At 38.7% G+C, this 22,425-nt stretch overlaps 3 protein-coding genes across 6 annotated transcripts; 2 read left to right on the top strand and 1 right to left on the bottom strand.

Moving 5' to 3' along the window:
• The first annotated feature begins 525 nt into the window (after positions 1–525).
• On the top strand, positions 526–8,319 carry klhl21 (kelch-like family member 21). 2 transcript variants are annotated; one of them, XM_065285781.1, is made up of 5 exons: positions 526–684; positions 3,453–4,532; positions 5,089–5,494; positions 5,630–5,702; positions 5,792–8,319. In XM_065285781.1, exons 2-5 carry the CDS (start codon positions 3,506–3,508, stop codon positions 6,125–6,127), a joined length of 1,842 nt encoding a protein of 613 aa, XP_065141853.1. In that variant the 5' UTR covers positions 526–684; positions 3,453–3,505; the 3' UTR covers positions 6,128–8,319. The 2 variants fall into 2 exon arrangements, with proteins under 2 accessions (XP_065141853.1, XP_065141854.1); XM_065285782.2 differs by lacking the exon at positions 526–684 and adding an exon at positions 3,217–3,352.
• On the bottom strand, positions 8,312–14,305 carry zbtb48 (zinc finger and BTB domain containing 48). 2 transcript variants are annotated; one of them, XM_065285779.1, is made up of 11 exons: positions 14,152–14,305; positions 12,943–13,659; positions 12,473–12,780; positions 11,995–12,106; positions 11,310–11,402; positions 11,141–11,227; positions 9,958–10,112; positions 9,651–9,787; positions 9,352–9,516; positions 9,117–9,205; positions 8,312–9,013 (listed from the first exon to the last, which is right to left on the bottom strand). In XM_065285779.1, the coding sequence occupies exons 2-11, from the start codon at positions 13,657–13,659 to the stop codon at positions 8,585–8,587; spliced, it is 2,292 nt and encodes a 763-aa protein (XP_065141851.1). In that variant the 5' UTR covers positions 14,152–14,305; the 3' UTR covers positions 8,312–8,584. The 2 variants fall into 2 exon arrangements, with proteins under 2 accessions (XP_065141851.1, XP_065141852.1); XM_065285780.1 differs by having other exon boundaries at positions 12,473–12,777.
• A 112-nt stretch (positions 14,306–14,417) lies between these two features.
• Positions 14,418–21,800, top strand: nol9 (nucleolar protein 9). Of its 2 annotated transcripts, XM_065285778.2 has the most exons (13): positions 14,418–14,914; positions 15,034–15,559; positions 15,678–15,900; positions 16,576–16,706; positions 16,802–16,946; positions 18,286–18,382; positions 18,574–18,671; positions 19,225–19,386; positions 19,470–19,722; positions 20,015–20,129; positions 20,275–20,449; positions 20,544–20,677; positions 20,898–21,799. In XM_065285778.2, exons 2-13 carry the CDS (start codon positions 15,071–15,073, stop codon positions 21,012–21,014), a joined length of 2,139 nt encoding a protein of 712 aa, XP_065141850.1. In that variant the 5' UTR covers positions 14,418–14,914; positions 15,034–15,070; the 3' UTR covers positions 21,015–21,799. The 2 variants fall into 2 exon arrangements, with proteins under 2 accessions (XP_065141850.1, XP_073669126.1); XM_073813025.1 differs by lacking the exon at positions 14,418–14,914 and having other exon boundaries at positions 20,898–21,800.
• Positions 21,801–22,425: the final 625 nt, after the last annotated feature.

Genomic DNA, 22,425 nt, shown 5'->3' with positions numbered 1-22,425 from the left:
AAATACCGTTTTTTAGAAATTAAATTGGGCATCAAACAAAAACTGCAGTAATGTGTAATGCAATAAATAGTTTTAAAAATTCATTCAATATTAATATAAAATTCACTATTAAGTACAAATATAAATTAAGTACAAGTATACATTTAATACAAATGTGGTATTTTATTAGAATATTACTTATGCATACCAAGAAGGATTATTTTAATAGAATATTACTTATGCATACCAGGAAGGATTATTTAAATATTTGTAACGTAAGCATAATAAGATGCAAACCCATTCAGATGGAATTATACGCATATTATAATATAGCTACAACAGATATAATAGGTATATCACTATATTTCACCTCTTTACGTTCATTAAGGGTCCTTGACCCCCTTAAAGAAATCATTATAATCTTTTAAAAGTAACATAACAACATATTAAATAGCGTGTTCTGTGATTTTAATTTAGACAAAATATTTCCTGAGAAGTTTGGACAGTCAAACTGACATTACGTCACAGCATTCTGGCGTCCAATGAGGGTCTCTGATGATGCGGAGTCATGGCGCTGACATGAGCTAACAGAAAAAACGACTTACTGCCAAACTTACAAAATACATAAGGATACAGGACAAAATATCCGAGTCTATCAAAGTATTTAAGGAATAGAGCACCTACAATCCTCAACTGCTGGCTTCGGTAAGTAAAAAGCCATGAGAAACAGTAACGTTATGTGAATGAAGGTAAACGCGTGACGCTCCTGGTGTTGTTTTTCTCAGTTGAAACAGACAGCAGCAGACGCTTATTGTGTCGCAAACCGATTTCACTCGTGTTTCTATAATGATTATGCCTTAGGACTGTGATCTGAAGCACTTTTATTTATTTTTTACTGGATTGGAAAAGTTTCAGTTTTCACTCGATGCGTCAGTCTACGTTTGAATAGTGTCTGTAAATTGTAAAGATGTGCAGGGTGATGGGTAACATTAGCCATCAGGACAAATCTTAAAATAGATTGTTGAAGGTCTTTTGCTTGAGCCAAACCCACGTGAGACAATACTGTGGTATACTATAGTAAACTATAGTATAGTAAACTGTACTGTTTTGAACCTTACCATACTAAAAACTTTTATTTACTATAGTTAATACTACAGAACACTGTAGTATCCATTTACAAAATGTATTTCCTGTAATATACTACAGTAAGTATAATACAGTATGTTTTTTAATTGGAAATGTTGAAAACATCTTTAATTAATACATCCAGCATTTTAAACTTCACGTTTAGGCATATATAAACGTGGCATATACAACTACTGATCCATATGTTTATATTTAATTGTATATGTAGTGCTGTTTGAATTTTTTACCTTTTAAGATCAAAACTGCTCAACTTTTATAAAATTAGCCATTGCGTCTTTGGACAACCATTGGAGCACCATTATGCAAGTATCTTTTAAAATGATTTTCCCAAAAAAGTTAATGATCATGTAAAAGAAGAACAAATCTGGAGTTATAAAATGATGTCAACAAATGATGCTACCGCACAGTAAGGTTTCCTGTCTGTGGTCACATCTCCTATCTATAGATCATGACACCTTATTGACATGATATGACGTGAAGTCATGTGATCACATTCTCTTCTTCACTCACATGAGTTTACAAGACTAATGCAAGTCACTGTCAGTCTTGCTATTCTGGGGCTGACTGGTAAACAGACTACCAGTAAGCAGAATGGCATTCGAGTTGCCTAATACGCAACAGGTATGAGAAGAACGAGAGGGTTGCTTCATTAAACTTGTTTTTGCAGAGCGAGGGAGAAATGTTAGGTAACCAACAAGTGTTTGTTAAGCTTGGATAGACGAAAAGTTGCAATAAAATCAAACACATTCCATGTTTGTCAGTTACATTTTTTGCTAATTTCTTTTATAAACAGATACAAAACAAAACAGATGTAAAGTGCATGTTGAAGAATTATGTCAACATTTTAAACACACAAAAAATAGTTATTTCTCAGGAATCTGGCAGGTTCACAGAATTCATTACTCATCGGTCCTAGAGTTTGCTGTTTATAGCAAACCTCTCTCTCTCTCGCTCGCTCTTTCTAGTTGTCTTTTGTTCTCTCTCTCTCTCTCTCTTGCTCTCATCCTTTGATGAGCCAACCTTCATAAAACTTTACTAAGCTGGCTGCTGCATAGGTGGATCTCTTCATGAAATGTGACCGGACTTTAAATAGACTGTACTGTAGATGTGTGTGCTTTGTTTGACAATCTGTTTTGTTGCCTGATACTAAACAGATAAAAATACAATTTCGTATTAAAGGTGCATTGTGTAACTTTTAGAAGGATCTCTTGACAGAAATGCAATTTAATATACATAACTATATTATAATCAGTGGTGTATAAAGACCTTATATAATAAACTGTATTGTTTTTATTACCTTACAATGAGCCGTTTTTATCTACAAACACTGCGGTTCCCCTTACATAAAAGTCGTATGTTTCTACCATAGCACTACAGACAAACCGTCCTATATAGAGTACATTTTGTCCTTGCGGTGTGTCAGACTATGACATGTTGGTCATGTGGCGGCTACCGTAGCTTCTTGTGTATTCACAATCTCAGCACTAGATACCGCTAAAAATCTACACAGTGAACCTTTAAAGATCCCATTCTTCCTGTGTTTTTGAAGCTTTGATTGTGTTTACATTGCGCAATATAACATGTGTTCTTGTTTCACGTGTAAAAAAGGCTGATGTCTTTCTTGTTCTATGAAGTCCCTCCTTCAGAAATACGTATCGATTTCTGATTGTGTAGCTTGTTTAGTGTGTTGTGATTTAAGAGCAGCTTAGCTTGCCGTTAGCTTAGCTGGTGACTGACGTATTCATGTGGGTGGAGGTTAGTCAAAAACTGTTCTACTGACGTCATTAAAGCAGGAAGTAGAGGGCTGTAGGCTTTGAAAAGCTAATTCTGTTAAAGAAAATCTATCGCCTGGCAGTGAATATTATGTATATTGACTGCTAAATGCTGTTTTTAATGTAGATACATAACAACAACCTTGAGTTATTACTTCACATACATCTACCTTATATGGAAAAGAACAAATGTTCATGTTCGAATAAACTGTTCCTTTAGCTTAACTGCTGTTACTAAGTTTTTGTAACCTATCCATGTGATGCCCCCCATTAGCCTGTGAAAATGGACACTGCTGGTGTATTTATAGAGCAGAGTCAGCCAAGAGCACTCATTCTTAAGAGACTATCCGTTGCTCGCATTCGTCATAACCGTATGATATTTCGTCCTGGAAGTCACTGTGTCCAACTTATGTGTCCAACTTTTCTAATTTAGTCGCTTTCTGGAAGATAAACAGGTAGGCTACAACTATCGTATGAAAAGTAAGGTTGTATTTTTTTGTAAAGAAATGTTTGTTTTATTTCAAACTACTAAAAAACATTGTTCTCTGTTTAAAGATGAATCCAGCGTTCTAAGTAGAAGAACATCAAGAGAGATACACTAAACAACTATGGAGAAACCAGTTTTACAAACGCAGCCCTCAATGCTGCCCTTCTTTGACACGGCTCATGCCGTCAACTTGCTCCGTGGCATCCACGAGCTCCGTGCGGAGCGCAAGTTCTTCGACGTCACATTGTGTGCGGAGGGAAAAGAGTTCCAATGCCATCGAACTGTGCTAGCTGCCGCCAGCACCTACTTTCGCGCTATGTTTGCCGGTACTTTGCGAGAAAGCGTCATGGACCGCGTGGTACTCCACGAGGTGTCGGCTGAACTGTTGGGTCTCCTGGTGGACTTTTGCTACACGGGCCACGTCACTGTCACTCATGACAATGTGGACCTTCTTCTCAAGACGGCAGACCTTTTCCAGTTCCCATCTGTTAAAGAGGCATGCTGCACTTTCCTGGAGCAGAGACTCGATGTTTCCAACTGCTTGGAGATCCAGGACTTTGCGGAAGCGTACGCGTGCCGCGGGCTCGCCACCAGCGCTCGGGGTTTCGTACTGAAGAACATTGTGGAACTGGCGAAGAGCATGGACTTCGAAAAGTTGTCGTGGAAGCGCCTACTGGAGTTTGTGTCGGATGACGGACTGTGCGTGGATAAGGAGGAAACGGCGTACCAGATTGCAGTGCGCTGGGTCAAAGCCGACCTGCAGCATCGCTTGCATTACTGGCCAGAGCTGCTGCAGCAGGTGCGTCTCCCGTTCGTACGACGTTTCTACCTTTTGGCCCACGTGGAGAGCGATCCGCTGGTCTACCTGTCGCCGGCCTGTTTGCGGTTGGTCAGCGAAGCACGTAGCTTTCAGTCTTATGAATACGACCGCCATGACCGACCCAGTCATCGGATGCGCCCGCGTCCCTCCACCGGCCTGGCCGAAATTCTGGTGGTGGTGGGAGGATGTGATCAGGACTGTGATGAGCTTGTTACTGTGGACTGTTACAACCCTCAAACTGGACAGTGGAGATATTTAGCCGAATTCCCAGACCATCTCGGAGGTGGCTACAGCATAACAGCTCTGGGCAATGACATTTACGTAACAGGTTAGTACGGTGACCTGAGGCATGCTGTTTACGATTTTGTAAAATTTATACTCAAGCAGTTCAACTTTATCATAATATACTAAGATAATACAAGAAAGCTTTAATTTACCAAGTGCGGTTTCAGAGCTGACATGACAGTCAGCCAATGTATAAATAAACCACTGCATGTTTGACTTTAATAGAGCATAGTGATGGGACACAATGTCCTGCCAGATTAACATCTGGGTGATCAGTTGTCTTTAGATATGAACAATGATCACAATGACAAACCATCTTAGGCCGCTGCGTGCTGCCTTTATTTATACACAGTACATGGACATGGGCCAAAACACAATGCTGGGCCAAAATCACATGCCCACCCCTATTAGGTGAGGAACTAAGGAGATATTATCACCAATTTATGATATTTTGTAATTTTAAACCTTCATTAATACCTCAATGCTATGAAGAGGTACACACTAAGGCACATTTGTCAAGTGAGTCTATTGGATGTTATTAAACAGACAGGTTTACCTTGAACCCATTCACATATGTACTTGCTTTGTTTTTCCAATAGGTGGCTCTGATGGATCACGTCTCTATGATTGCGTTTGGCGATATAACTCCAGTGTGAATGAGTGGACAGAGGTCTCCCCAATGCTGAAAGCCCGGGAATATCACAGCTCCTGTGTCGTGAAGGGTCAGCTCTATGTAGTTGCTTCTGACAGTACAGAACGCTATGACCACACCCTTTACTGCTGGGAGGCTCTTCCACCCATGCTACTCCCTATGGATAACTGTTCTACCACGCCGTGCAGGGGGCGACTTTACGCCATTGGCTCATTAACCGGAGAGGACACGATGGCCATTCAGTGCTACGATGTGGATAGCAACCGCTGGTCACTTGTCAACAGTGAAGATTTGCCTCTGTGGTCTTTCGCCCCCAAATCTGTGACTCTAAATGGCCTGATCTACTTCGTAAGGTGAGAGAGATGGTGAAAGTTGACATGATACTTTTGGATACTAATGAAACTAAATGGGTAGAACAAAAGAAAACCAAGTAAGAATGCAAATAAGTTAACTTTTTCATGTTTCCCATATTAATGGATATATTTCAGGGATGATTCAGCTGAGGTTGACGTCTACAACCCACAGAAAAATGAATGGGACAAAATTAATCCCATGACACAAGTAAGTCAAATTTCCAGTTGCATATTTGGAACATTACACATACACTGAAAGATTTTAATATGCTCACCGCATCATCTCACACTTCACAGGTTCATGTCGGAGGCAGCGTGGCAGCTCTCGGCGGTCGACTCTACGTGTCCGGCGGCTACGACAACACCTTCGAGCTGTCCGATGTGGTGGAGGTCTATGACCCCAGTTTGAGATCTTGGACCCCAGCTGGTCGCCTCCCCCAACCTACTTTCTGGCACGGAAGTGTTAGCATATTTCGACAGTTCATGCCGCTTGTTCCCAGTACATTTGAGCCTATGGATATGCCCGAGGCGAATGCCATTCACCTGCACAGACACCAACGCAACCAGGCACTAAACAACCACAACAACAATGTCAATCAGAACCTCAACCAAGATGTCAATCAAGTCCATTGAGAGCTTTGAGACTGAAGTTGCTTAAAGTTCAGAGAACTGAGCGACGAATAGACAATCAGTGTTTGCATTACTTTACCCAGTAACCTAATGATACTACAGCTTTATTGTTGCATGCGGTTTTAATGCTGGCTGTGTTTACCTTGAAAAGAGACCGAAGTAACTTATGAAATAGTGCCTGGCAAATTTCAAGCAATCCGTATTTTGGGAAGTGTATGGAAGTTCCCCTCATAATTTATTTTTTTCTATTATGCTATATTATTCGGCATGGACATGGACATGCATACCTAAGCATTCCAAAAGGTTAATGTGAGTATTGTTTATATAAGCAGAGAATTACATCAGTATTTTAAAGCATCACAGACTACAAAAACAGCATGGTGTTTTGATGAACAAAAATAAGTAAATGTACCCCAGCATTATATGAAGAGTTCAGGTGCGAAGGTATTATACATTCATCAAATACACTTAATCCCAGCTTCAGTCCATTCTGAAAAACTGGTTTGCTGGCAGAATCCGTTAAATGCAAAAAGTGCAAAAAAAGACGAATGTGAAACAGCTGTGACTCGCATTCAAACTTCCCTTGTAAATACGTGGACCTGAATACAACCTGAATGTGGCAGCCACATGCATCACAGCGCCCCCTAATGTGTGGTTCAGTTTCTTCATTTTTAAATTGCAAATTCAAGTTGCATCTTTTGTAATTTTGCAACTGTTTACCATTGTCTTTTCCAAAAAATTGGATATTTACTACTAGAAGTGGTTTTGCAGCGAAACACAGTCAGAATTTTGTGACATTGTAAAAATAAGGCATTTCAATTACTGAATAAGGGGATCACAGCAAACGCGTTTTAAATGCTTGAAACGCAAGGCTTTTTTTGGTCACTTTAAAAGAAGAGCAGTGCGGCACGGCTTTTTGTATTGCTAGGTAACCACCGAGGCAGCTGTCCTGTCAATCAAATATTGAAGCGTGAGCGCTCTTTTGTTGTTAACTGTCATATTAGCAGAAACTTTTAAAAGAGGACACTTGTTCTGACCTTGATCGAGGGTGAGAGGTGCATAAACACACAGGAGACAGTGAGTGATTGCTGTCCGGTTGTTCCAAGCAACTGTAAACTTCTGTCACCACAACGGAAAGCCCGCCTCTCCCCTCATTCGATTGGACAATGGAAAGATGCGAATGATGTTGGCCGCTGTTTTGCTCTGATTGCTCCTTCAAAAACTGTGGTGCAGCAGGCGAAAAAAAACGCAAGGCGTTCGGCACGCATAAACAGCGCACATAACGCTTACTGCCCATAGAAAATCATTCAAAAGGTGCATGCCATAAATGCGTTTGGTGTGATCGGCCTCTAAGGGGGCGTGCACACCAAAGCATTTAAACGCGGCTACAAACACCAGGCAGACGCCGACTGTATGTTGCTATAATACTTCTGCTTTGCTTATCAGTCGTTGAACAATGCCCCGGTTGGTTGTTGTGATATTTGTCACAAAACAAAACTCGCCATGCTGCTGCCGTTTTTTAAAAGCGCTGCACTTCCATTGGAAACAACTGAAAACATACGCCGGCGTAAATGCTTTGGTGTGCACGCAATCTTTGAACTTTAAATTGCGTTTTAAAGTAAATTATTAAACCTAAACATAAGAGCGTGATAAAAAGGCTCAAGACGCATGTACAGTAGAGGGTTTAGCATCTGAACTCTTCATATATTATTATGTTCATTTGTCAGACAATCTAGAAAGCATGAAGTGGTCACATTTTTGTGATTTTGTGTCTCTCTCTTATGCTCTTGTGTATTTTGATATAAAATTCAGTTTATGAATCTAGTCACTGTTTATTTGAATGATTGTATAATACAGTTCATCATGAACAGCTTGTGTTTATTACCGTAAGTTGTTTGCAATGTTTATGATGACAGGAAGAATATTGTATTTTTATGTAAACATTGTATTAGGATGCTGTACTAAAAACTGGAATTAGTGTTTCAGTGTATCTCCTTATGTGTGTATTTTATAATATCAGTACTTATGAAACTAATTATTTACAAGCGGTACTTGACATTTGTTATTTTATTTTTCTTACAGAATGTTTAGTATGTTTCATTGCCAAATCATTTGTATTATATGGACTTGCCATTTTGATTTGTGTAATAAAGTTTGTATGTGTGTTCGACAAATAAATGACGGCAGCACCGTTATCTGTTTTAATTTATATATGCAATTAGATGTTACAGATTTGAGTTCAGCTCATCTAATATTCACTCATGCTCGGATCAGTATATCAGCCCAACTGCTACTAATATAACTATTTTTACTTCTTTTCAAGAAAATAAATAAAACCATTTCTGTTTTTCATGCAAGCTATTTAGAATGAGTGATTATCTCAAACTCAACTTCATACACCAACATAAACCTTCTGTGCACATCTTTAGTTAAATATTCATGGACGCGAGTCTAATCCAGTTAGAACTTTTCATCAGTTTCAGAGCTGGACAACTCAACGACCACACTGGATTGATGGATTGGGTATGGATCGGTCACCAACAGCGTCTGTTCCATCACATCTGCTACAGTGAACCCATTCTGCTCATCTCCACCATCAGTCCTGTCAGTCACACTAAATCCAGTCTGCTCACCATCCTGTGTCTCATCAGTCACTGAAAAAGAGGCCTGTTCTCCTCCTGTTCCTGCAACGGACGCCGAGACCACCTGCTCCACCACAACTGCCCCTCCCTCGGTCACAAGCTTAACTAGATCCTCTGGTTCAACCTGATCATCTGCCTGGCTAGATGCTGCATTCTCATCTTCCACCACCAGGTTGCGCAGTCGTCTCTGTCTTGGGTTGTAGTTTTCCACACGAGAGTGGATCTGGGAGTGTCGACGCAGATGTGCCTGTATGAGGCAGAATAACAGTAGAGCCGGAATGTAAAATGTAAACGTGGTTCACAGTGGGACTGTATCGTTTTTCGGAAAGATTCATTCAAAAACTACACACCTGTCTGGTGAACTTGTAACCACATTGTGTGCACTCGTATTTTCTCATGCCTTTGTGACGTCTCACATGAACACGCAGCTGCTCAATGGCTGATGGGACATATATAACATTTTTGTAATGTTGCAACTGTTAAAATTATGCAAGACTTTCACTTATAAGTCGCTTATTAAATGCAAACAATTAAGTGCCAGATGTTATAAAATGCATAAATTGTGTAATTGTTCATATCTCTCACCTTTAAATGTTTTGCTGCATATTTCGCAGAAATGCGGTCGGCCTTCTTGGTGTTTGCTGGCTACATGACGTAACAGAGGGCCTTTCTCAGTAAAGCGCTGCTCACAAAAATCACAACCATACGGCCGCTCCCCAGTGTGTGTGCGATGGTGTTTGTCCAAACTGGCTGTTCATACAAAAAGCAAACATTTGGTTTTAATAAAAAAGTATTGAGTAAAAATGCCATTGAGTAATACATAAATTCAGGTTTTGAAAAATAATAAATAAACATTATGACTGTAAGAAAGGTCTCCAAGTTACCTTGTGTGCGAAATGTCTTGCCACAAAGGTGGCACTGGAAAGGTTTCTCTCCGGTGTGTGTCCGAAGGTGCATGTTGAGATTGGCTTTCTGAGTAAAAGCATGATTGCAGAACTCGCACACAAAGGGGCGCTCATTTCTGAGGACAATGCATAAAAAAATGCACAATATTAAGTACTGCTCGGAATGATTTTAACGAAGTACACAAAAAACTATACAAAACAGATCACATGTAAACATCCGTTCTGTTTGGTTCACATCATAGATGATGGATGTACAGTATCAAGTACAATTCATGTAGATGTTTACCTGTGAATGGCTTTGATGTGCATTTGCAGGCCGTTGCGGCTGGAGGCCCGGTGGCCGCATTCCTCGCACACAAAAAGTTTCTCGCCTCGATGTTTGGCTGCCTCGTGCAGACGCAGCTCAGTGCTGGACAGGAAACTTTTGGTACACAATAAACACTAGACAAGAGATGAGACAGATAGCTATGCTATTAAGAGACACTTAATAGGATATTGCAATAATATGATTTCCCGGTCCATTAAGGCAGTGGTTCCCAAACGTTTTAGATCTCAAGATGCACCAAAATATTTTTATAGAAATATGCAGAAAAAAATACAATTTAGAAATACAAATTGGTTCTCTTTTAGAAAAGAGTAGTTTATATTTTCAAAGTCATTGTATGAATTAAATAAGTATTACATAAGTTAAGTTTTATTGCAACGCAATCCCAAAAGACCTAAAATCAAAACTAGGGATGGGCATGATTAATCGACGATCGATAATTGATCGTTAAGAATTTAGTCGATGACGTTAATTTGTTATTGATTAATCGAATACTTTTTTTATCTAATGCAGGTTGCGTTGCCTAGCGAAGCGTGTGTCTTGAAGCAATTAAATTAATTTCACTGTGTGGCAGCAATTCAACATTTTACCACCAGGGTGCAATATTTGACACCATACTTCGTTATCTGTGCCCTTCCGTTTTGATTTAAAAAAATTAATCATGAAGAGGTCATGATTTTTTGGAACAAATGAAGTCTCTGTTTAAGAATGCGGCTCGCAGCGGCAGGTTCCGCAGCTTAAGAGCACCGCATATTCAAGCACATATATGTTCCGTTTGTCTAACTAAATGTAGTTTAACTGTGTGCGACAAGTTGATCTTGTAATAAAGGTCTCATGGAGGAAAACACGCTGTATTCTTGTATTCAACATTTTTGAATTATAAAAGTTAAATAATTAGTTTTTATGATAAAAATATTAATGATTAATCGATAGTCGATCGTTAATTCTCCCGACAATCGACTAAAAAAATTTAATCGAATGCCCATCCCTAATCAAAACCATTGCCAATAAGAGGACAAAACTGTTTATGTGTCATTCACTAGTGACTTTGCGCGACCCACTTGTAGGTCCCGACCCACAGTTTAAAAACACCTTCCTTAAGGTACTGTAGACCTTTTGTTTACCATAGTCACGAATCACTTACTGCATGTGGCTTAGGAGCTCCGTGAACTTTAATCATGTGACTGCGGAGGTCTTTCTTCTGCATGAACTGCTCAGAACATGACGTGCACTATATGGGACAACATCAAAACAATTTACAGTGACAGTCAGGCCAGCAAAGAAAAGTTGAGCTGTCAAAATGTGAGACATACCTTATTGGGCATCTCTCCTGTGTGTGTGACTAGGTGGAGACGAAGCTCATGTCGCTTCTTAAAAGTCACGGTACATTTGGAACATGAAAACACCTGGCACAAACAAAACGTCTTTAGTGTTGTATAAAAAATTGATGCCTTATATAAAAGTGTGCAACCTTACATTAAAGCAACAGTAACCAATAAGAATCAAACGTTAAGGTTATATATTTGAGTTTTACCGTTTTGGAATCCATTCAGCTGATCTCCGGGGCTGGCGGTACCACTTTTAGCATAGCTTAGCATAATCCATTGAATCTGATTAGACCATTAGCATCGTGCTCAAAAATGACCAAAGAGTTTTGATATTTTTCTTATTTAAAACTTGACTCTTCTGTAGTTACATGGTGTACTAAGACCGACGGAAAATTAAAAGTTTTACTTTTCTAGGCCAATATGGCTAGGAACTATTCTCTAATTCCGACGTAATAATCAAGGACTTTGCTGCCGTAACATGGCTGCAGCAGGCGCAATGATATTACGCAACTTTCAGACCCAGAGATCGTCTGAACAGATTCTAATGGTAAAAATCAAATGTTTCACTCACAAAATGAGCATATTTTCAAAAAAAAGTGGAGTGTCCTTTTAAAGATGATCAAACATTAGACTGTTAGTGTAATTTGTAAATGGTCCCTTGATAACTCACCACCTCTGTTCTGCTAAGACAGTTTCTTGCTTCGTGTTCTAGCAGGTTTTCCTTCCTGTAGTAGCACTTCCCGCATTTAGCACATTCAAAGGGCTTTTCTCCTGTATGTCTCCTTTCAGACAGAAAAGGGCAGACAAAAAGATAGTCATGGTTTTGAAGTGAGATGACCCAAGTTCCTTCAACTCAAATGGCACAATCAAGCCAAAGTCATAGATTTGATTCTCAGACGGCATAAAGTTGCTTTAAATAAACTGTCTACCAAATGCATAAAGTAATATACTGTTAAAATGTATAGCTGTATGCAATGTATATTGCTGTGGAAAAAAAACCCAAATGAGTCCACCAAATGAATACATTTTATGTAAACATTGGTTAACATTATTTAAACAGTGACAAACCTCTTGACCATCATTTTAATTTTTTTATGGTCCATATAGCGGACCATTTATAACCCTGTCTGCATACCTATAAAACACACCTGTTGTGTACTTTTAAGTAGTACTTGCTGAGGAATGTCTTGTTGCATGTAGGACATTGGACAGAGCCTTTCTCTGAGGATTTTGACATTTCTTCTCCGTTCTCTTTATTGGTACGTTTTTGTTGTTTGCGCTTTCTCCTTGGAGTCTTTGAGGTTGAAGGTGAATCATGCGGCACATACTCTTCATCAGTACCCTCATTGAGGAACTCCATACTAGCATCTCTGTCATCATCTTCATCTTCATTGTTGTTGACATCATCATTATCATCACCATTATCATCTTGATTCTCAACAGATCCACCTACCTGCTTACAGAGGAATAATATCTAGCATAAATCCCAGATTCAAGTTACTCTGCATACAATGCATTATTGCAACTGTAATGGTTGCGGATTATCATCAATTTGCATGCTGTGTCTACTAGGCATTCAGCATAAGACGTGAGGCATAAAAAGTATAGTGAAATGTACCTCAGTCTCACTCAAACCAAGATAGTTGAGGTGATCTTCCTCTGTGGCAGCAATGTCCTCCTTTTTGTCCTCTAGAGATGATGTTTGTTTCCTTCCTGCTACTTGTCTCGTGATAGTGGACATGGGACTCTCCCCGACTAGTCGACAGGGACCTTTCACTCTCCTGCCAGAACGTGTGGTTTTATTAGACGTTGAGGCAGGGGTGTTGTCATTATCGCTTGCTATCGCAGCTTCATCTAAACTGCATACATTTGATTTAGTCTTCTCTGTTGTTTGATCATGATCAGAATTTGCTAATGTCAGTGGGAAAGGTGAATTTTCTTCTTCATCTTTACTTAATACAGAAAATTGTAGTGGTTCTGGCAAACCCTGGAATGGTATCACAGAATCCAGTACTGAGAGTCCCCTAGCTGCATTTTGAACCTTTTCTATATTACTATCATCCAACTGCAGTTTACCAGTGTAAAAAAAATTAAGCAGTAGCTCCAAACCGTCGTCAGGGCATTCCAATGGGAGGCTGATCTGTACACATGGTGTTTCCAAACTGGGATCCTGAAACAAGCTACTGAAGCAGGCAAGAACATTGCGATGTGCCAGGTGCATCTGCCCACTTGCTGTGCTTAGCATGGCATCACAAAACTGGCCAAGACCCCTCTGTTGGTTAAGCAAGGAGAGCACCCGCTGAGCATGAGAGATCCCTTGGGCTTGATTTTCCATCTAGATAAGGAAACATCATTATAGTATTGATCATTATTTGCTGCTGATGAAGACATTACAATATTGTTGTAAATTTCTTTTTACATATATTAATATACAATTTTCATGCTCAGAACTGCAATTGGCATTAATTACTGTGTTAGGTTTTGTCTTGTGCAACAACAGAATTTATTAAAATACTGTAGTTATTAGCAGGTGTTGCCATGTATATTATGAGTTTATAATGTTTATTAGGTAATGCAATTTTTGTAAATTCTTATTATAAATTCTTATTATAAACTCATTTACATTGCAACTATTGGCTTGAAAGAGGACATGAATGAATACTGTAAAAACATATTCTAATATCTTGCTATACACAGAATGTTTCTGCACGTTTTCCTGTAGACTTGTAAATACAACATTAGTGTTACCTAAACGTTAACCTCAACGTCCGCATTTTAATGACGCTCCCTAAACTACGTGCTGCACAATCAGATATGTACGACTCACCTTTCTCGTAAATTAGACCATTACTTTCACATTTCTTTTCATATACTAAAGCTTCACATATATTAAACTTATTTTAGTAATTGAGCAATATATTTGTGTCATGAAATGCTTAATTTAAGCTACACAACAAGAAGCCATGTTGAAACTAACGGGAAGTGACGTTGTATTTGTATGGTAGTTGGCCGTGCAACTCATTGCGCTGGGTGAGATTTTTTATTTACATTTGTTTTCAAATTTGAACTATATTATATTAATTTTATTCTGGCTAACCATTCTAAACATAACACAAATCGTATTTTTTAAAGTTGCAGAATCAATATGTTGTTATTCACAGCGAGAGTTTAACATCAAACCAATTGCAAACTCCGGGAAAGAATTTGTTGTCCGACACATGGCACATTCTGAATCTGCGAGCGCTGTACAAATTGCCTGTTATCCACCGAGTCCCATCGTTAACATGTTTATCGTTTCTACTTTATCTCTTCTGTATTTACACTTTCAGTCGCATGTATGCATCAGCCAAACACTGTCAGTGTTGTCGTAAAAACGACCAGAGAGGGGAAATTAGCAGCTTTGCCTTGACTAGTGGAGTGGAACCACAGACGCATCGTGCAGAGTGATTTTAGTGTTCACTTGAAGAAACAAAGTGGACAAACATATGTATAACAGATCTTTATAAACCTGTTTTAACTGTATGATCTGACTAACATATGTTAGCGTTTATAGTACAACACGGGTTGTAAGTGTTTCTCTCTATAAACAGGTATGATTTTCAATAACTATATTGAGCATTGATATTCAGGCAGTACAAGGCATTTTGATTATTTCAAACAGTCACTCCAAGTGTGCTAATACTGACACTGCTCTCCTCTCCATTAACAGGTGCTACCCTGCTCAGGGTTTATGTCGTTTTTTGACAATGAAAGTAAAGAAAGTTTCCTCTCAGGCCCAACATGAGCAACGAAACACCAGCAAACATCGCGATAAGCTCAACAGGCGCAAAAAAACACTTACTGAGCTCAAGAAAACAAGTCTCCTAAATGCAAGCACAAGTAAAACTAAACTGGAGCAACTCATAACCAAAAGGGAGAAGCCTCGGTTAAAACGACTGAAGAAGTCGTATGCCAAGCCAGTGACTGTAAACCTGGACACAAGCTCTTCTGCAGAAGAAAAAGTGAAAAATACTTCTAGGGCTTTAGCTCATACAAATGGAGACACAGAACTCGAGGGCAGCAGCGATTCAGAGGACCTTCAGGAATGGGATGCATATGCCAACAGCGTTCTTCAAAATGGCATGGAAAGTTCAACTTCATCAGACACAGACCAGGTGGAGAAGGATGAGCTTCAATACCATGTCCAGCTTGACCATACTCAAAACCGAGCTGTTTTGGTCATGCATCAAGGCCAGGTAGAAAAACTAATCTTATTATGATTTAAACATTATGATATAGGTCTTAAAAGATAAAAACACGTGATGTGTTGTAGATTATGCAATTTTGCCTGACTTTTGTCTGATATCTTCGCAGACCCTGTGTTTCCGTGGGAAGTGCCTGCTCACTTGCCTTTACGGTCGTGTAGAAGTGCTGGGCTTCACCATAGAGGAGGGCCAACAACCTTACCCACTTTTCTCCCCACCGTCGCACTGCCCTCTTACCATCTCAGCCTTGGGAAACAACTCGCCGTCTAACAAGAACAAGAAAGAGGGACGGCTGGAAGCGAAAGCCATTGTTCGCAAATATCTCCCTTTAGGTAACTTCTGTTGGGGTTTTTCTTACCCTCAATGTGATCAACCCCTACGTTTTTTATTTTGTGGCATGTAAAAGATGATGTCATTATTAAAGATATCAATATTATATTTTCGCAAAATTTTTTTTTACATTTATGTTAAATAGTCTCCTGCTGTTGAAAGTAACTAACGGGACTATTTTCTGGCGCTGTGTAATATAATTGCGCCTGCTGCAGCCATGATACAGCAGCAAAGTCCTTGATTAATACGCCAGAATGAGAGTATAGTTCCTAGACACAAATCGCACCTTTTAATTTTCCATCTGTCTTAGTACACGATGTAACTACAGAAGAGTCAAGTTTTAAATAAGAAAAATATCAAAACTCTTTGGTCAGTGTGATGCTAATGGTCTAATCAGATTCAATGGATTATGCTAAGCTGTGATAAAAGTGGTACCGCCAGACCAGGAGATAGGCTGAATGGATTCAAAAACGGTAAAAATCAATTGTTTACTCCTAGGGGAGCTGGAAAATGAGCATATTTTCAAAAAAAAGTGGAGTGTCCCTTTAATTTAACTTAGTATGTCATATAAGCACACAAAGTTTGTCTTTTAAATGAAAAATTTCTCTAACTGCATTCATTGTTTTTTTTTTGTTTGCTCCACTATTGTCATGTTGTGTTTATTTGTGCACCCTCAGAGCCATGTAAAAGGCTTATCAATGAAGTGAACTCGGACTCGTGTGTGGTGCTTCTAGAACCTCTTGACACGCCCCTCACCCGCTTTCTCACCAGCTTCACAGAACTCAAAGAGATCTTTGGCATAAACTCTGTGAGTCTGGGATGTCCTACATTTGAATAAAGAACAACATCTTTACAGAAATTTCATAAGACGACTTATTGTGATGTATTTTATGTGTCCTAAAGTGGGAACTGAAGTCTCAGGCTGCCATCTATCACCCTGCTCTGTCCGCGGTGGGTGTAACAGCACTTCGTGAACCCTGTGCACAAGGTCTTGTGATGTCACCTAGCTATAAAGAGGCTTTAAGCAGTTTGCTCAGTGCCTGGGCAGGTAGTACATGTTAATGTTTTTTATATATCTGATTATTGCTGCTAATTAAAAAAATGAAGTGTTCAAATACAAAACCCTCTACGTTTGTCTGATATGTTTTCTTGTAAATTATAATTTTTTAATCAGACTTTTAACTCTTTCCCTGCCAGAGTTTTTTTTTTTTAAGTTGTCAGCCAGTACCAGCATTTTAATGATTTTCACGAAAGTTTAATGCCTTCCAGAAAATTTTCTTCTTTTAACTCTTTCCCCGCCATTGACGAGATATCTCGTCAATCAAGAGAAAACGCTTCCCCGCCAATGACGAGTTTTTCCGTCTTTCCACAATACCGCTATTATCCACCAGGTGGCGCCCTTCCGCAACTTTTTAAACCCGGAAGTATTGCCCTATAGCAAGCTGCTGCATGTCCGTGTCTGTTTTAAAGATCGCTCTGAATGGGAACTCTATGAAAAGTCCGTCACAAAAATGGAATTATCTCTGCTTTTTGCTCAAAATGTGGTGTTTTTGCAGAAACCTACCCATATTCAAAAGCTGATTACAAAAGAACTACTGAAGGTAGGATGAAACGGTTTTTTTTTTTTTTTTTAAAGCAGAGTGTCTGTTCTTTCATTTGGTATATTGTATGTTTATATATTTGAAGAAGAACATTTTCTGGAAGACATTAAACTTTTGTGAAAATCATGAAAAACGCTGGCGCTGGCTGGCAACTTTTTTTTAAAAATGCTGGCAGTGAAAGAGTTAATATATAAACATACAATGTATCATATGAAAGAACAGATACTCTGCTTTCAAACAAAAAAAAAACGTTTCATCCTACCTTTATATGTTCTCTTTTAATCACCCCTTAAATATGGGTAGGTTTCTTCAAAAATACAAAATGTTGAGCAAAAACTGAGATAATTGCATTTTTGTGACGGACTTTTGATAGAGATCAGATTCAGAGCGATGTTCAAAACAAAATTGCAGGGAATACTTCTGGGTTTTATAAATTGGGTAAGAGCACCACCTGGTGTATAATAGGGGAAATACGGATTGCCGGAAAAACTCGTCATTGTCAGGGAAGCATGTTCTCTTAATTGATGACTTAACTCGTCAATGGTGGGGGAAAAGTTAATAGATTGCCTGAGGCAAGAATTAAGAGGCTTTAAAGTGAAAGTATGTCAAACAGGCCGTGAGCATTCAGTTAATGTCATTATCTCATTTTTGATGAAAGTGGCATTTAGCAGCTTTTGCATCTGAGCTCCTTAAATGCCATGTATTCATTTATAGTCTATAAATGGTCTGTCTTTTTGTTTGAAACCACATAATCTACATAAAATGTTGTGCTTTATTTCCACACAGGGGAATTCGACCGCTGTCCCATAATTCTTGTGTGTGGTGCAAAAAACTCTGGCAAATCCACATTCATGCGGCACCTCATTAACTGCCTGCTAAATCAGTGAGTTCAACGGTTTATTTGATCAGAGGACAAATGTGAAACAAACGTTTCAAATGATGATGACAATGTATTTTTCTTGCTCTCATTTCTCTGCATATTAAGTTAGCAGGGAGCATATACATTCTTTATAAAAAAGTTAACATGAATAGTGAGTGAGTTTTTTGCCCTGTCATGTGATTTTGCATGTGCAGAACAACAAGTGTAGAGTATTTGGAGTGTGACTTGGGCCAGACTGAGTTTACCCCTGCTGGATGCCTCTCCTTAAACACGGTTACAGAACCACTGCTGGGTATGTGTCTTAATTCATATCTCTGTACATAAACAAAATGTTTTAACATAAAATACGTTTATACAGATTCTACTGACCAAACAGAACTTTGTACTGCTGATATTTAAATGTTACCTTGACTATGAAGACTTGTATGCTTTAATACTTTACATTTCCCTTATATTACTACTAGTCCATTGATAGAAACACATTAAATATATTCATTACTTTAAGAAAAACAACCTCATAGTGCAATCTAGGTCGATGATATGTAATGGTTTAGCGGTACATTAAAGTTTACTGTAAGCAGTTTACTTAAGGCAGCTCAAACATGTCATATTAGAATGACCTGAATCACTTTTTACCTGAACCCGCCGTGCATAAATTTTTTTTAACTGTGACATTTGTCCTGTATTTAACTTCACATTCATATCACCAATCCCAGTGATTATCTATTACCCCAAAAACATGTGTTTATAGTCGGGGTACATTTTAAGAATATCTTTGGAATCTACTTTAGCTCATTGTACTTACTGAAAACAGTTGACATGTTTATGATTATGGGATTCTTTAGGGCCTCCGTTCACACACCTGCGTGATCCAGAGCACATGGTGTACTACGGTCAGACAGAATGTCAGACTGACATTGATCGCTATCTGGAGTCCCTCAAATCCCTGTGGTGCCACTGCAGTGGAGAGAGTCCTGTTATTCTCAACACTATGGGCTGGGTCAAAGGTCAGACATATAAAAAAATGACATTCAAATGAAAGAAATATGTAATTGTAATATACATTTTTAACTTCGTCTTTCTTTGTCAGGCCAGGGCCTTCAAATTCTGACCGACCTCATTCGTCTTTTCTCCGTTACACACGTTGTGCAGCTAACTTATGGAGACGTGCCACAGTCTCATCTTCTTACCCCTGACTTCCTGAGAACTGCCCACGGCTGGCAGACCCACCCTCCTACACCATCCACCCTGACAGAAGTGTCAGCAAGTGACCTTGCTCTTCGATCTCATGTATTTCTCCAGATCGTCTCGGAGTTCGAAGGCGCAGGGACAGCAGGAGAAATGTAAGCCTTCCCGCTGCATCTTTTGTTCCTAAAGGCATGGTTCACCCAAAATGAATTTTGTCATTTTTATTCACTCTCCATAGTAGGAAAAAAATAATACTATGGAAGTTTAATCGGTATGGTTGGTACCTGTGATCTGATGTTGGTGTGTGATATCTGATGCAAAATAAAACTGATTTTATTCTGTCTATATCGCTAATATGTCAGTAAAATTTCAAAGTACAGTTTACACACGCAGCACTACTTTGCTTGGCTCACCTAATAAAAGTCACTTCTTCTGCATATTTCCCAGGCGATTTCAGCGCAGCAATGAACTTCGAGACTTGGCTCTGCTTAGCTATTTCAGTAAGATGCAGTCTCCTGAGCCGGGCCCTATGCGTCCCCTCCACTGCTTCATACCGTACCAGGTAAACACAACTGCTTAGGTCTGATCTGTGCTCACCAGCAGTGCATATGAAAAAACTGTCTCTTTATTAACTGTTTAAATTTTTCAGAACATGTCAGTCTATTTCATGTGCACATGCGCTTTTTTTTTCTTTTTTTTTTTTTCAGGTCCCACAGTCTTCAGTGGCTATAGGGGTGGTACATTGTGAGGTTGCACCCAACCACATCCTCTATACAGCAAATGCCAGTCTGGTAGGATTGTGCTGTCTGAGTGAAAAGGTCACGGGCAGAGGAGGTCCTGTTGTGCTCTCCCAAACTCCCATCTGTCAATGTGTGGGCCTAGGTGTGTACCAATAGTGTCATTTTGACTTTGATGTTATTTATTCAGTGGGATACAATTGAATGTTGTTTGGTTGACATTTTTGGTTGTTTTTAAGGTGTTGTGAGAGGGGTGGATATGGCACGAGGTCTGTACTTATTGGTTACTCCTGTGCCTCCCTCTGTCCTGAAGCATGTGAACTGTCTTCTTCTTGGACAGATCACACTACCTAAAGAACTGCTTACTATGCAGGTATGAATCAACTGTATATACGTCATAGATGTCTATACGATTTTGGTTTGTTGATTTTAGTATCATTCAATAGGTGGTCATTTTTATTTATCATTAAGTTTTATAAGGGTTTTAATGATTTATACGCTCTTGTGTGATCTAATAAAAGTGGAAAAGTTATCCAGCCTGCTAATATTGGTTATTTGAGGAGTACTTAATCTCTAATTTTCTCCTTTTCTAGCATGGAGTTGAAGCAGAATTACCTTATGTCACCACAGATTACAGCTTTGAAGTCACAGGGGCAGGAAAACTTCACATCCACAAAGGACTGTTAAGACGTTGTTTTATAAAGTCATAAAGGTTAAGCTGTTGTGTATAAATCTTGCTATCTGTGAATGACATTTGTATCTTTGTGTTGTTTCATACCCTAAATACGGAGGTAAGATTTTACCTTGACTGTACAAATGGACACAAGATCTTGGCTTATGGAACGGTTTACCACGGGGAGATTGAGTGTATGAGGGCATCTGTTTTCTATGTTTCTAGATGAATGGCTCCACGTTTAAGCTCAATACAGAAATCATAACATAACTCATGTTTTGATTACTGATACAGTTTTCTAAAATACATTTTCATTATGAGTCCTGATGTTTGTTACCAAGTCACATATTCCAAAACCAAGTTAATGCAAACTGTAAAATATTAAAAGTGAGTTTCATTTTTGACAAGAAAATTGTTTCTAATTCATCTTTGACTGTACATGACTTGTTTGAGAAATTGAACTTTGAGTATACAAAGTAGTATATTGGAGTAAAATCATATAGCATTGGCAGTAAGGTTGTGCAATATTGAAGCAAAATGCGATGTGTGATAGCATGCAAAATAATATCAAATTGATATGCATTACAATTTCTTTTCTAAAATCAATTTAAATGGTATTACTTTTTTATATATATTTCCAACATGTTTTGTATTTCTGGGAAAAGAAAACATCACAACTTTTGAAAGTGAACAGCCATGTTAAACTATTGCATAAAACAAATCAGACATTTTAACAATGTAAACAAACAAAAATAAAATGCATATCACTGCTATCATGCGCATGCCAGATATTGTATTATCTGCATCGACCTAAAAATTTTGACAGTATGTTATTTTTTGAAGTATTAAAATTAAATAACTCCTTTATTGCAAACCGTTGCTATGCATATTACAATATGCCCATGTCCAATATTTCATCTTAACTTATTTGCTTTTTTATTTGGTCTGTAATGTTGTAGCAAGTCTATTTCTGTGTATACATATTAATTATAATTAATGTATACATATAGAAATTGCTCCTTTAAAAGAAACATTACAATTCATTATGCAGTAACCACAACTGACAAGACAAGTCATGGAAATTAATTGAAAAAAGCTGTCACAGAAACTTCCACTTAAACCTGACCTCAAGTGCAAGTATTATACACAGAAACCCTAATACAGCACTGATATGTGAGTGTATAAAATAATTCTGAATGAGATTATAGACAAAAATATAACTATCACTAAAGCTAAGGTGTACAAAAAATTTGTCATATTTATGTTAACGTAGTTTTATAACATGTAATATATGGGCTTTGATGCAGCCTTCAGGCTTGTGCTACTTCATGCGTCGCAGCAAGAAACGAAAGGCGGATGACGTCAAAGTACTGCGAGAGCGATTCGAAAAAGCATACGGAGAAGTCTAATTTCGACTCGCTCTCGCGGTACTTTGACGTCTTCCGCCT

This window comes from Paramisgurnus dabryanus, chromosome 21, assembly GCF_030506205.2.
Source record: "Paramisgurnus dabryanus chromosome 21, PD_genome_1.1, whole genome shotgun sequence".
Lineage (NCBI taxonomy): Eukaryota > Metazoa > Chordata > Actinopteri > Cypriniformes > Cobitidae > Paramisgurnus > Paramisgurnus dabryanus.
The sequence above is the reverse complement of the archived record's forward strand: the minus strand, read 5'-3'. Positions and strand labels throughout refer to the sequence as shown.

Excerpts from the sequence above, each read along its gene's own strand:
- klhl21 (XM_065285781.1), top strand. The coding sequence starts at position 3,506 with ATGGAGAAACCAGTTTTACAAACGCAGCCCTCAATGCTGCCCTTCTTT. Across the intron at positions 5,495-5,629 it reads GGCCTGATCTACTTCGTAAG|GGATGATTCAGCTGAGGTTG; the intron begins GTGAGAGAGATG and ends GATATATTTCAG. Across the intron at positions 5,703-5,791 it reads AAATTAATCCCATGACACAA|GTTCATGTCGGAGGCAGCGT; the intron begins GTAAGTCAAATT and ends CACACTTCACAG.
- nol9 (XM_073813025.1), top strand. The coding sequence starts at position 15,071 with ATGAAAGTAAAGAAAGTTTCCTCTCAGGCCCAACATGAGCAACGAAAC. Across the intron at positions 16,947-18,285 it reads TTTGCTCAGTGCCTGGGCAG|GGGAATTCGACCGCTGTCCC; the intron begins GTAGTACATGTT and ends ATTTCCACACAG. Across the intron at positions 20,450-20,543 it reads CTGTCAATGTGTGGGCCTAG|GTGTTGTGAGAGGGGTGGAT; the intron begins GTGTGTACCAAT and ends GTTGTTTTTAAG.
- zbtb48 (XM_065285779.1), bottom strand. The coding sequence starts at position 13,659 with ATGGAAAATCAAGCCCAAGGGATCTCTCATGCTCAGCGGGTGCTCTCC. Across the intron at positions 11,228-11,309 it reads CAGGAGAGATGCCCAATAAG|TGCACGTCATGTTCTGAGCA; the intron begins GTATGTCTCACA and ends TGTCCCATATAG. Across the intron at positions 9,788-9,957 it reads CACATCAAAGCCATTCACAG|AAATGAGCGCCCCTTTGTGT; the intron begins GTAAACATCTAC and ends CATTGTCCTCAG.